Consider the following 12,002-nt stretch of genomic DNA (forward strand, 5'->3'; position numbering starts at 1 on the left):
GCACTTGGCAAAGAAAGGCTCCTCCTTTACCAGCTTCAGGGAATAGATAACGGGGTCTGGTGTCAGGATAGAGTTATACCTACCAGGGGTCTCAAATCTCCCCATCGATCCCCAGGGATGCCCACATAGGCCTTGCACAGGCTCAGAAGTCACAACAGGGATTCTCAGCCCTTCCTCCAACACCTTCTTCCAGCTCCACACAGGGCCCACACCCTGCTAGTTCCTGCTAGTTCTACCAGCAACCACAGGTTCAGACTTGGATCCTCAAAGTCTATACTTGCTGCTCCACTCTCTAATCTCTCATCCTCCCCCTAATTCATTCCATCTGGATTCTGTTCCCACCGGGCCACTGAAACTGAAGGTCCACAACAACTTTCATTTTGCCAAAAGAAATGGTCCCTTCTCTGTCCTCATCTCATGTGATCTCTCAACAGTAGTTAGCTGTACTGTCCAGTCGCTACTTCTTGAAGAGTTTTCTTCTCCAGGTCTCCAGGACATGACCCTTCCTTGTTCTTTCTTCCTACTCCTAATTGCCCCCATCAGTCTCCTCTGCAGGTTTCTCATCTGCTGGACCTTGAGGCACAGGAGTGCTCTGGGTTTCTGTCCTTAGCAGCTCTGTCTCCACTACGATTCACTCCATGCCAGCTCACTCATGCTGAGAGTTTAATGCCATCCAAACACAAATGGCTCCCCCCAAATCTTTATTTCTAACCCTGACTTCTCTTCTAAGCTTCAGACTCATGTAACCAATGGCCTATTCAACATCCTCACTTGGATGTCCTCTAAGTATCTCAAATTTAATGTGGCCAAAATGAATCTTGCACTGTTCTCTAGACTATCAGTAAATACCACCACCATCTACCCAGTTGCTTAGGCATCAAACCTTAAAACTTGAGAGAAATATTTTTTTATCCCCACCCCCATGACATTTAATCTATCACCTCTTCCCGTTGGTTCTCTTTCCAAAGCACAGACTGAATGTGATTGCTTCTCATCTCCTCCATGGCTACGATGGTCTCAACTACCATCATATGTCACCTACTTTACTCTAATGGCCAAATCTGTCTCCCCACCTCCACTCTTGGCCCCTACAAATCCACTCTCAGGGAAGAGTGACCTACTATCAGTGTAAATCATGTCATACCCATCCTTCCACTTTAGACCTTCCATGGTTGCCACTAGAATAAAAGCTAAAATCCTTTACCTGGTCCTTCAGGATCTCCCTGGCCTTGTCTCCTAGTCTTCTTTGCTCCCTGCATATCAGCCTCACTGCACCTTGCTGGAGAACACTCTTCCTTCATAATTTTACATGACTGCCTTCTCCATATTTAGATCTCTGCTTGAATATCACCTCGTCAAGGAATCCCTCCCAGACTGCCTATAAGTACTCCGCCCAATTCTTATTCCTCTGCACTATTACCCTGTTTTATTTACCTTACTGCAATTATCACTGTCTAAAATTATTTACGTATGTTTCTTATCTAGCTCACTGAAATAAAAGCTCTGGGAGAACAGATACTTCATCTTGGTCACTGCTATATTCACAGGACATCTCCTGGCATGGAGTAGGCATCCTCTGATAATACACCATTCTGAGTTGATGAATTAATTGGCTGTTAGCACAGGAGCCCAGGGGTCACTGAAGTGGGGACAGCCAACTCACTCGATAGAAGGCATGTTGGGTGCAGACATCGGGCTGACCTCCTTGGCCTTCTGCAACGCATGTTTCTGGTTGAAGGCCTCCTCTTCTTCTTGTTCATCCTAGACACAGAACAGGGATGGGTTTGCTGGTATCCCCGTGAAGGAGAATAGCTGCCTTGGCTCTCCCCCCAAGTTCTGGAGACCAGGTGAAATGAGGAAGGCAGGAGAAGAGGTTAACCAAGGCAGTTTGAGGTGGGTTGGCTCAGAGACTTCAGGAGGCCAGGCGCCAGGCCCTTTTGGAAACAGAACCCTTTCAGCCCTGGCATGGCCAGTTTCTGGTTTCCACCTTGCCCCAAAGGTTTCCTCACAATTCTTCAGGAAATCCACAGAATTCTACCCCAAGCTCCTAGCCCTCAGTGGAGCTACCCACAGCTATGGAGGTCAGAAGCTAGAGCCAACACCTCTCAGATGTTCTGCAGTATCTGGAAGTGATGGAGCAGGGCCCTTCTAGGCAGAACCCCGTGAAGTAAAATGCTGAGACTGTGCCTCTACTCATGCCCTCTCCTCTGCCAAGCTGAGTGGCATCATCCCAAGTGATCAGGCAGGGACCCCATACCCTCACCTATATTCCTGTTGTAAATGTCTCCTCTTTGTGATGACACTGGGGAAAGCCAGTTCAGGTGAAATGACTAGAGCTACTAAGAACACACATCTTACTTAGCCTGCTCTGTTTTTCACATACATTATTTCACTTGATCCTAACAATAATCCTGTGAGGTATGCAAAACAGATATATCATTCCCATTTCATCATCTACCCAGTTGATGAAGTGCCCAATGGCATTAGAGAACCATCAGATCCCCAGAGAATGCTTACCTTGGTCAGCTCTTGGGCATTGGCCAGATTGTCTACAGCAATGGCCAAGAACACATTCAGCAGTGTGTCTGGGGTGATGAGTTAAGGACGGGTGAGTAAGAAAAACAAAAGGCTTCAGCAAGACTGAGACGGCATCTCTAGGTCTTTCCTGCCTGGGATACCAGCAGGAACAGAAGTTACCCCAAAGCATTGATTAAGCAGGGGTTATGCAGCCCTGTCTGAAGGGGAACATATATTCCCTCTTCCACTTATCTTCTCTTTGCATAGGACAAAGAAATAGCTAAATCCAACCACTCAGGGGCCAAGGTGGAATAAGGAGGCCTTTAGATAGCTATGGCCTCTCCTCACAGCTTACTGAATAGAGATCGGCTGAACAACATGACAACAGGGAGCTCAATGCAGGAGCTCACGTCTCCTTTCTGAGAGGCTGGAACTGAAGCCCACCTAGACCAATCCTACTACTCTGTTCTTAAAGACGAAAAGAAATGAGATTCCACAGCTCCATCACTGATTGGTTCTCAATAATGGGATGCTAACTTATTTCTCTCATTCTTCTTATCCTGGAAGTCTTCCATATTTCATTTAACAAAAATGTCACAGAGCACACAAGGTCATTATAGAACCTATTTCTATTCCAACCTCTAACCTCTGAAGTCCCAATTTTCCAACTGTTTTTGGGGTCCATATGTTGTGGAACACAGAAGTGGTTCCAGCATAAAAGTCCAGGTCTAACTACCCTCAGCGTAATAGGAAAATCAAGGTGCCATTGTGACAAACTGACCTTCTGTTTCTGTGATGCACTGCATTAACTTTCTTTTTATGGGTTTCTCATGTTTGGTTCATAGTCTGCTCTGACCCCTAGAAATTTTCACAGCAGATAACTTAAAGGAGTATCTTCTCTCTGTGAGGCTATGGGAAAAGCCAAAGTCCAGCTATATCACATGGCTCTCCTTTTTCACTCCACCAATCCCATTTTAAGGCAAATCTCATTCCCCCAAAACATTTAATGATTGTGTAGAAGTTCACAGTTTATAAGGTGCATCCAAGGAAATTATATCATTTACTATGCACAACAAAGGGGTAAATGCTGTCATCCTCCCCACAGATGTGAAAACTAGAAGTTCAGAGAGATTAAGGGACTTTCCCAAGGCCACACAGCTGGTAAACTGAATTGTTGGGATTAAAACATAAATCTTCCTAGTCTATATATTATGACCAGACATAGGTTTGGGAATTAAATGGACTCAATTTCCAGTCTCCCTTTATAATTTAATAATTGTTTGACTTTGGTCAAGTTAGTTCATCTAAGTCTTAAGGATTAGATGGTAAGGTAAGGATTAGATGAAATAGTACCTGTAAAACACTTAGCACAGGGTCTCATGAATAGCACAAATACAATAAATGTTGGCTATGCTTAGGAGTATTAGTATTAGTCATAGTACTAATATTTTTGAAAGCTTACTATGTGACCAGTCCTATTCTATATTAACATGTAATTAATTTATTAGTATTACAGTGTGGCCACTATTTCAGCCTACAGTTATCTTTGTCAACTCTTATTTTCCCCAGCTGATAGCATCTCCAACTGTTCAATGTAAGAGCCTCATAAGTTATTATTTGTGTATGTTGTAGATATAGATAATATTTTATCTTCTTGTTTATATTTGTCTTCTTGACCCAACTACTGTACAATTTCCTTAAAATCAGAATCCTTATTTCTTTTAGTACACTGAACTATATCCACCCCAATGCTACCCTGATGCCCTAAAAAAAACCCACCCACCTCTACCACCATCACCACACTCCTCAAATGCTGGTCCAGGCAGGCAAAGAGCACAAAGAGGAGCATCTTAAAAAGGATACAGTTTCCAAACAAGGTGAGCACAATGAAATAGATAGCTGACCACATGCCTGAGCTAACTCCACCCTGGGAGCGGATCCCATTGTACATAACCTCATTCCAGTCCTCACCTGTTAGGATCTAGGCAAAGCAAACAATAGGCAAGTCAGAGACATGGGTTGGTTGAAAAAATGGGGCTAATGCAAAAAGGAAAATTCTCGCCTAGGTTTTTTCCATCTACCTCTTGCTTGGCTATGCTTCAGGGAAAAAAATAAAGTCATTTTTATGAGCAATTCTAAACTTTCTTCTGATAAGGAAGAAAGGCATTGAAAAATAGAAAGAAAGCATCAAAAGGAAAGATTCTATTCCTCAGACTACAGACTCCCTCCATCTCCAGCTTTGCCAAGTCTATGGTAATCACACAGATCAAGTGGTCTGGTCACTACCAGACTATGCCAGGGGAGCCAAGTGTATAGTTCTTGAGATAGCAGCATTATTAGAAAGAGCCTCATGGGCTCCAGTTCTGGAAACCTGGGTTCTGGTTCAGCCTCAGATTCCAGCTAAACAGTGTTTTCTATAGCACTCGGCATTATTTATTTTTGAGTTTGCCCCCGTGATTTAAAAATATTTTTTTGTGGGGGGGGGGGATAGTGGGGGTGGGTGGAAAAAATAATTCATTAAATGGACACATGGGTTAGAAGATGCTTCCAATTTTAGAAAACCATAAATGTGATATGACAGTTTTACTTCTTCCTTACCAATTTGGATGACTTTTACCTCTTTTTCTTGTCTGACTGCGGTGGCTAGGACTTCCAGTACTATGTAGGATAAAAGTGGTGCAAGTAGGCATTATCAACAATTGCCAAGCTATGGAGAGAGCCCAAATGTCCATCGATTGATGCATGGATAAAGAAGATGTGCTACATAGATACAATGGAATATTACTCAACCATCAAAAAAAAGAAAATCTTGATTTTGCAATGATGTGGATGGAGCTAGAAGGTATTATGCTAAGTAAGACACATCAGAGAATGACAAATACCATATGATTTCACTCATCAACAAAACAGATGAACATATGGTAGGGGGAGGAAAAAGAGGAGAGAGGGAAACAAACCACAAGAGACTCTTAACAATAGAGAACAAACTGAGGGTTGATGGAGGGAGGTGTGTGGGGGATGGGCTAGATGGTGATGGGTATTAGGGAGGGCACTTGTGATGAGCACTGGGTGTTGTATGTTAAGTGATGAATCACTGAATTTTCCTTCTAAAACCAATATTGCACTGTATGTTGGCTAACTAAAATTTAAAAATAAGATAAAATAAAATAAATAAAATAACAGTAAACATTAAAAAAAGTGGTGCAAGTAGACATCTTTGTCTTGTTCCTAGTCTTAGAGAAAAAGGTTTTAGCTTTTCACCAGTGAGTATGATTTGGCTGTGGGTTTGTCATATATGGCCTTTATTATGTTGAGGTATGTTCCTCCTATATACACTTTGTTGAGAGTTTTATCATGAATGAATGTTAAATTTTGTTACATGCTTTTTCTGCATCTATTAAAATAATCATATGACTTTTATCCTTTATTTTGTTAATGTGGTATATCACATCAATTGATGTATGGATATCAAACCATCCTTGCATTCCTGGAATAAAGCCCACTTGATGGTGGTCATAAATACCATAAGTTACTGAATGTCTTTGCCTTAATATCTCTTGCAAACTCACAAGTATGGGGAAAAGGCCAATCAGGTAGTTATAATAGAGCTCTTCCATTATTGGTAAGAACGTAGTTACAGAAATTCTAGGAATTATTGTGTTGATAATTATTCAACAAGAATCCCAGTTGCCTGGGATGAGCCTGGAAAGGAAAAGTAGGATTCTATTAACATATCACCATTTTTCAGTGTGAGCTCCAAAAGATCTTACTTAACATTTTTACCTGCCAGTTGGCCTCATACCTGGAATACAGTCATGATGGCTGCCGGAAAGGTGTCAAAGTTTGCTGAAGGAGTCCCATCATTAAAGTTAAACCTGAGAAAGAAGTTCAGAGAGAAGAATAAAATGAAAATCTCACATACCAAGTTTTTCCCTTCCTGAGATTGTTCCCTTTTTATCACTTCTTTTACTCTTTCTCCACATCCTCTTCTTCCTTCATTTCTCCCTATTCAATGTAACTTATGAAGATGGCATTATTAGTGGCTATTACTGATGCACTGTGCACTTTGAAGGGCATGGATAATGAGATAGGGTTTGGGCTGACCCTGAGTTATAAGGCCCCATGCTGCACATTTCAGGGACAGTTCCCAAGAGAGGGGTCTTTTCCAGAACCAGAATCCTGTACAGTGTGAAAAGGTTAAAAACAGAGACCACCACACACACTCAGTGGTTGATGGGCCATGGAAAAAAGCAAACAAGATGATATCATGGTGATCAAATTAGAAACCCGAATGCTCACAGGCTGAAGACTGGGTTTTGAGGCTCCTTTGGATGGAAAGTTCATTGGTGCTTACCTGCCACCAAACAGCTGCATTCCTAGGAGAGCAAAGACAACGATGAAGAGGAAGAGGAGGAAGAGCAAACTGATGATAGACTTCATAGAACTCATCAAGGAGACCACCAGATTTCGCAGAGATGCCCAATACCTACAAAACCCAAACACTGTAGCAGTGAACACTGAATATAAACTTATCCCCAATCCAGCTGGGAATCTGCCTGGTAGTGTATGAAATGTGCTGCATTTGTATATTTGTGTGAAGGAGAGATGTCAGCAACAATGAGGCTCCCCTTGGGAATGTGACATGGGATCTGGCGTCATAGATACTTTTCTGGTTTGATATTTGGGGAAGGAGGAACTGAAGAATGGAGCGGGGACATGGTAGGGAAGGGGAACATATGGCGAGGGAGAACAGGGGATGGAAGGAAATATAATATAATAAGGGAGAGAGAAGCTTCCGCTCTCACAGGTGGTTGGGAAGAGTCCAGTTTATGATCACTTACTTGGTTATTTTAAATATTCTTAGAAGCCGGAGAGCTCGCAAGACACTGATTCCAAAAGATGTACCAGGTCTGAAGATTGCCCAGACCACTTCAAAGATACTGCCCACTGTGACCTAAAGAGCCAAACCCAGCCACAGTGAGGAGGAGGAGAAGAGCAGAGCCTTCTGGCATTCAGCAGTCAGCACTTTTTATTGGGCTACAGTGAAATTGAAACTCTCCCCACCCCACCCGGCACAGCTCCAACAGGACTACCTATTTGTGAAGGCTGCCAAAGGAAAATGAGACTCTACTGCCTCCCTCCCCACTTCTCTCCACTCCTCTTCCTGACTTCAATCCTTCATGCTGGAGATTGGTTCACTGACTGCTGTTTTGTCCTTGGTGAAAACTACAAGAGCCAGTGTGCCTCTGCACAAATTTGATAGCCACAAGCGTTCTTACACAGTAACTCCTTGAACAGACAGACAAAAGAGTGATACTCAAAGCAAAGAAACAAATTTGAGTTAATGCAGGTTGCATCCCAATGTAAAAACCTCAGAGAACGTCCACATTCTCTCACCATCCGAGAATTTAGCACTAACAAGAAGCACTAACAAGAAGCACTAACAAGGTTCATTCACCTATATGTGAAGCATCTTTTAGCCACACAGGTCCCATGTACCCCAATGTGACAGTACTACTTGGTGGCACAGAATCTGATTGCCGTGGGAAGGACTAGTGTCAAATTAACATTTTGGCTTTTGTTTTCATTATATTTTCACTGAATGTCTACTATATTCTACACAGTGCTCTAGGACAAATAACAAAAATTAATCCTCACTGCAATGCTGAGAAGTATGTAGAGAGGGAATGGTCTTTCACTAGCTGTTATGCCTGAAAATTGCCCGTACCCAGAAGCATATGTTCCAAGTTAAAATGCAGATTGGCAAGTGCTCAAAATCGTTAGCACATAACTGAAGATTTGGCAGGAACAGAAGTGGGCTTGGCAGAAAGAGAAGTGGTTCAGGAACCCAAAGTTTTGCAACCTAGTTCTGCTGCTAACTGGCTATGTGAACTTGCACACGATGTTCTCTATTTACTCATTTTCAAATGAGAAAGATAATTCCTGATATGTAATAGAGTGGTTAGGAGTCCCCAAAGCAGTGGAGGACAAAAATGTATGTCAAAACATCTTGAAGGCACACATTTATATATCAACACATTTATATATCAACAGTATTTAGGAAGTGAACACTGGATGAAATAGTCTATGTGGGAACTTGCTAATACAAGTGTGTGTGTGTGTGTGTGTGTGTGTGTGTGTGTGTGTATGTGTGCGTGTGCACGCTTGCATGACGGTATATCTAGGTAACTTTCCCAATTTTAAACTGAACTAAAAAATACACAAATATATAAGCTTCTCTCTCTCTCTCTTTTTTTTCTTTTTTTTTTTCTTTTTTTTTTTTTTTTTTTTTTTTTACTGAACCACCTTCTGGAATCAGTTCCTTTGTTCTCTCTCAGGCTTCCCCCAAGACAATAAGTGGTTCAAAACTTACTATGGGTAGATCTGTCAAATTCATACAGCTATCCACTTAAGTGTACACCATGGTATACGTGTTATACTTCAATAAAAACATTAAAAGAGCTTTAAAAAAACAAACAAACCAACCCTACAGTGGGAAGGATTCACTCATTCCTGACCTCCCTGTAGCTAACTTACTTATTCCCCTTTTATAAATTCTGATTTCAGTGCTTCATGCTGAGCAATGGAGCAAGCTGCTTATCTCAAACCGTGGCATATCAACACGAAGCAGGAGGACAGGCGGGCTCCAAAGCACTTACCCCAAAATCAAAACAGTTGAATGAAGAGTGAAAGTAAAGTCGAGGCCCCATGCCATACATCTTCAAGGACATCTCCAAGAGGAACAGTCCCAGAAACAGAAATTCTGCATAGTCTGAAAGCATCAAAAGAAGAAGCCTTTGTTCCATAGATGGCATGGGCTCCTGCATGCCCCAGCCCGACACTCTCACCTACAGAAGAGCCCTCAACACCAGCAGGACCCATGATGCAAAGACATTCGCTGACCGTGTCAGGTCAAAGCCAGGCAAAACTTGATGATACCTGCGTACACTCTGATCTGGGAGTCCCAGGCACACTCCGCATATTAGCTTTGCTCTTTTTCAATAGGTGGATTTGTCACTATCCTTTAAATGGTATACAGCTCTCAGGAGAGAAAGAAAGAGCTTTACCATGGCTTTGATGCAAGAGCCGGATTCGACCTATACACACCCAACTGTGACAGCATCCTGGATCTTCATTGACACCCAGTGGCAGCCTTACTCAGAGCTGACCTATAAGTTCCCTTATTGGTCTACTGGAGGTAACCATTGCTCTAAGAACTTTCTCCCCAGGACTTAGGTGACCAAACTCGCTACACCACTGAGCCTACACCATTGAGCCTAAGTGAAGGCTTTAAAGTACCCAAGGCTAACACTATCTTATTGACTTCTCAATAAGTTAGTGGTTCAATGATGAATCACAAGGGGAATGGTCATGTGATATCCCAACCCCTTGAGGACAACTCTAGCCTCCCTCACAGAACACTGCCAGGTCCAGCAGGATGCCTGCTCTCTTACATTCACACTCCAATTCGGTAGCACCTGTGACAGCCAGTAGTCACTATTCACTTACAGAGGAGATGGGTGAGCCACTGGGGCTGGTTATGATGGACGATGGCCACACAGGCAGTGTTGAGAGCCACAAGGCTCAACACAATCCAGTAAAACACCTGGGATTTGACCATGTGGCGGATAGAGATGCGCAGAAGCCTTTCTTTGTGCCGGAAATAGGAGGCCCCATCCACCTTTGCACTTTTGATGCTGGCTCGGGCAAGAGGTGTGCCTAAGGGGAGACAAGTACAGAAGAAGAATGAGGCTGCACAACAGATCACCCTCCATGGCAAGGGGGCCTTCAAAGGGGGAGACGGACAGCTTCAGTCGGCTCAGTGACCACCATGTTGCAGGCCCAAGGAATCCCCTTGATATGGGCTAAGTGTTTCCATAGCAGAGATCCCTAGTTATCCTCACTGGACACTCTCAGTTTTAGGAAACCAAAAGATTCCCTGGGCATGACATGAAACATACATCCAGTGTTCTGAATCCTAACAGGATGATGTTTATGTTTTTCATAGATTAATCTTCTTTCTGGCCTTTCCTTTTAAATATGCTTCAGGCATTGGAGTCAATTGGCTGCATTTGTGGTATTTCTACCACTGGCAGCCTAAAGCAGCAATGAGCTCTGTACAACTCTTCTGCTTTTACCCTATGACCCAGCAATAGCACTGCTAGGAATTTACCCAAGGAATACAGGAAAGCCGAAGCATAGGGGCATACATACCCCAATATTTACAGCGATGCTTTCAACGATAGCCAAATTATAGAAAGAGCCTAAATGTCCATCAACTGACGAATGGATAAAGATGTGGTGTGTGTGTGTGTGTGTGTGTGTGTGTAATGGAATGCTACTTGGCAATGAGAAAGAATGAAATCCTGCCATTTGCAGCAATGTGGATGGAACTGGAGGGTATCATGCTAAGTGAAACAAGTCAGTCAGATAAAGACAGATATTATATGTTTTCACTCATATGTGGATCTTGAGCAACTTAACAGAAGACCAGGGGGAAGGGAAGGGGAGAAAAAGTTACTAACAGATAGGGAGGGAGGCAAACCATTAGAGACTCTTAAATACAGAAAACAAACTGAGGTTGATGGGGGAGGTGAGGGAGAGGGGAAAGTGGGTGATGGGCGATGAGGAGGGCACTTGTTGGGATGAGCACTGGGTGTTGTATGGAAGCCAATTTGATAATATATATATATTTTTAAAAAGGTTGAAGTGAGATCCTTCCCTTTTTCTGGGGAGGTAAAATCTGCATCGACCAGAGTGTCTGGGAACCTGGGATTGAAGAGGGTTTTTAAGGGTTGTCAGTAACAATCTGTTTAAACATCACATGGAAGTAGGTAGGTGCCACTGTGGCTAAGCAAATGATTCCAGGTTCTCAAATGGGGGTCACTAGAAGCATCAGATCCTCAGGATCTTCTGAACAATATCCCAAAGTGGGTTCTCATTATCACATTCAGGACAGAAAGTATATATATATGTAAAAGGGATACATCTGACACACTTGAAGAATCTGGTTGGATTCTTAGCCCTCAACCCCATGGTCCATTTTTCTCTGCAACTCACTGTCATCTATTAGATTTCTAAGACTTTCTCTTTTTCTGGATTCTTTGGATTCTGTTCCTCTTTGTGGCGCTTCTCAAAAGACATGATCTTTCTTTACATAGAAGATTCAGACCAATAAAAGAAGATCTAACTGGTTCCACTCACCCACAGAGGAGATATCAACACAGTGCTCATCGCTGGAGTCTCGAGTCATGGCCTCTGTCCGGCTCCTTTTGATGGTTGCCCTTCGAAGCACTGTACCAGGGAAGGGGAAGTCCAGTGAAAGAACACAAGAACAATCAGATCATTCAGGTCAAAGCTGAGGACTGTGTGCCAGAGGCCTCTTGACACAGGCGACTGCCTTGAAACAGCTGAGCCATGGTTACAGAAGTCACGAATGTCTATAGAAACATGACTTGTGTGCTCAGCAGCACCTTGAAACACAT

The 12,002-nt window shown here is 42.9% G+C and overlaps 1 protein-coding gene across 8 annotated transcripts in view; it reads right to left on the minus strand.

Moving 5' to 3' along the window:
* The window catches only part of CACNA1E (calcium voltage-gated channel subunit alpha1 E), a 496,397-nt gene that overhangs the window by 74,955 nt on the left and 409,440 nt on the right, over positions 1 to 12,002 (minus strand). For all 8 annotated transcript variants that reach the window (XM_081791869.1, XM_081791872.1, XM_078440843.2 and 5 more), the window contains exons 12-20: positions 11,722 to 11,811; positions 10,027 to 10,236; positions 9,177 to 9,289; positions 7,359 to 7,471; positions 6,872 to 7,003; positions 6,320 to 6,392; positions 4,381 to 4,498; positions 2,518 to 2,585; positions 1,664 to 1,761 (exon numbers count right to left, since the gene is read on the minus strand). In XM_081791869.1, the coding sequence (XP_081647995.1) occupies positions 1,664 to 1,761; positions 2,518 to 2,585; positions 4,381 to 4,498; positions 6,320 to 6,392; positions 6,872 to 7,003; positions 7,359 to 7,471; positions 9,177 to 9,289; positions 10,027 to 10,236; positions 11,722 to 11,811 (1,015 nt within the window). The remainder of the gene's footprint in view (positions 1 to 1,663; positions 1,762 to 2,517; positions 2,586 to 4,380; positions 4,499 to 6,319; positions 6,393 to 6,871; positions 7,004 to 7,358; positions 7,472 to 9,176; positions 9,290 to 10,026; positions 10,237 to 11,721; positions 11,812 to 12,002) is intronic.

This window comes from Panthera onca, chromosome F1, assembly GCF_046562875.1.
Source record: "Panthera onca isolate mPanOnc1 chromosome F1, mPanOnc1 haplotype 2, whole genome shotgun sequence".
NCBI classification, from domain to species: domain Eukaryota; kingdom Metazoa; phylum Chordata; class Mammalia; order Carnivora; family Felidae; genus Panthera; species Panthera onca.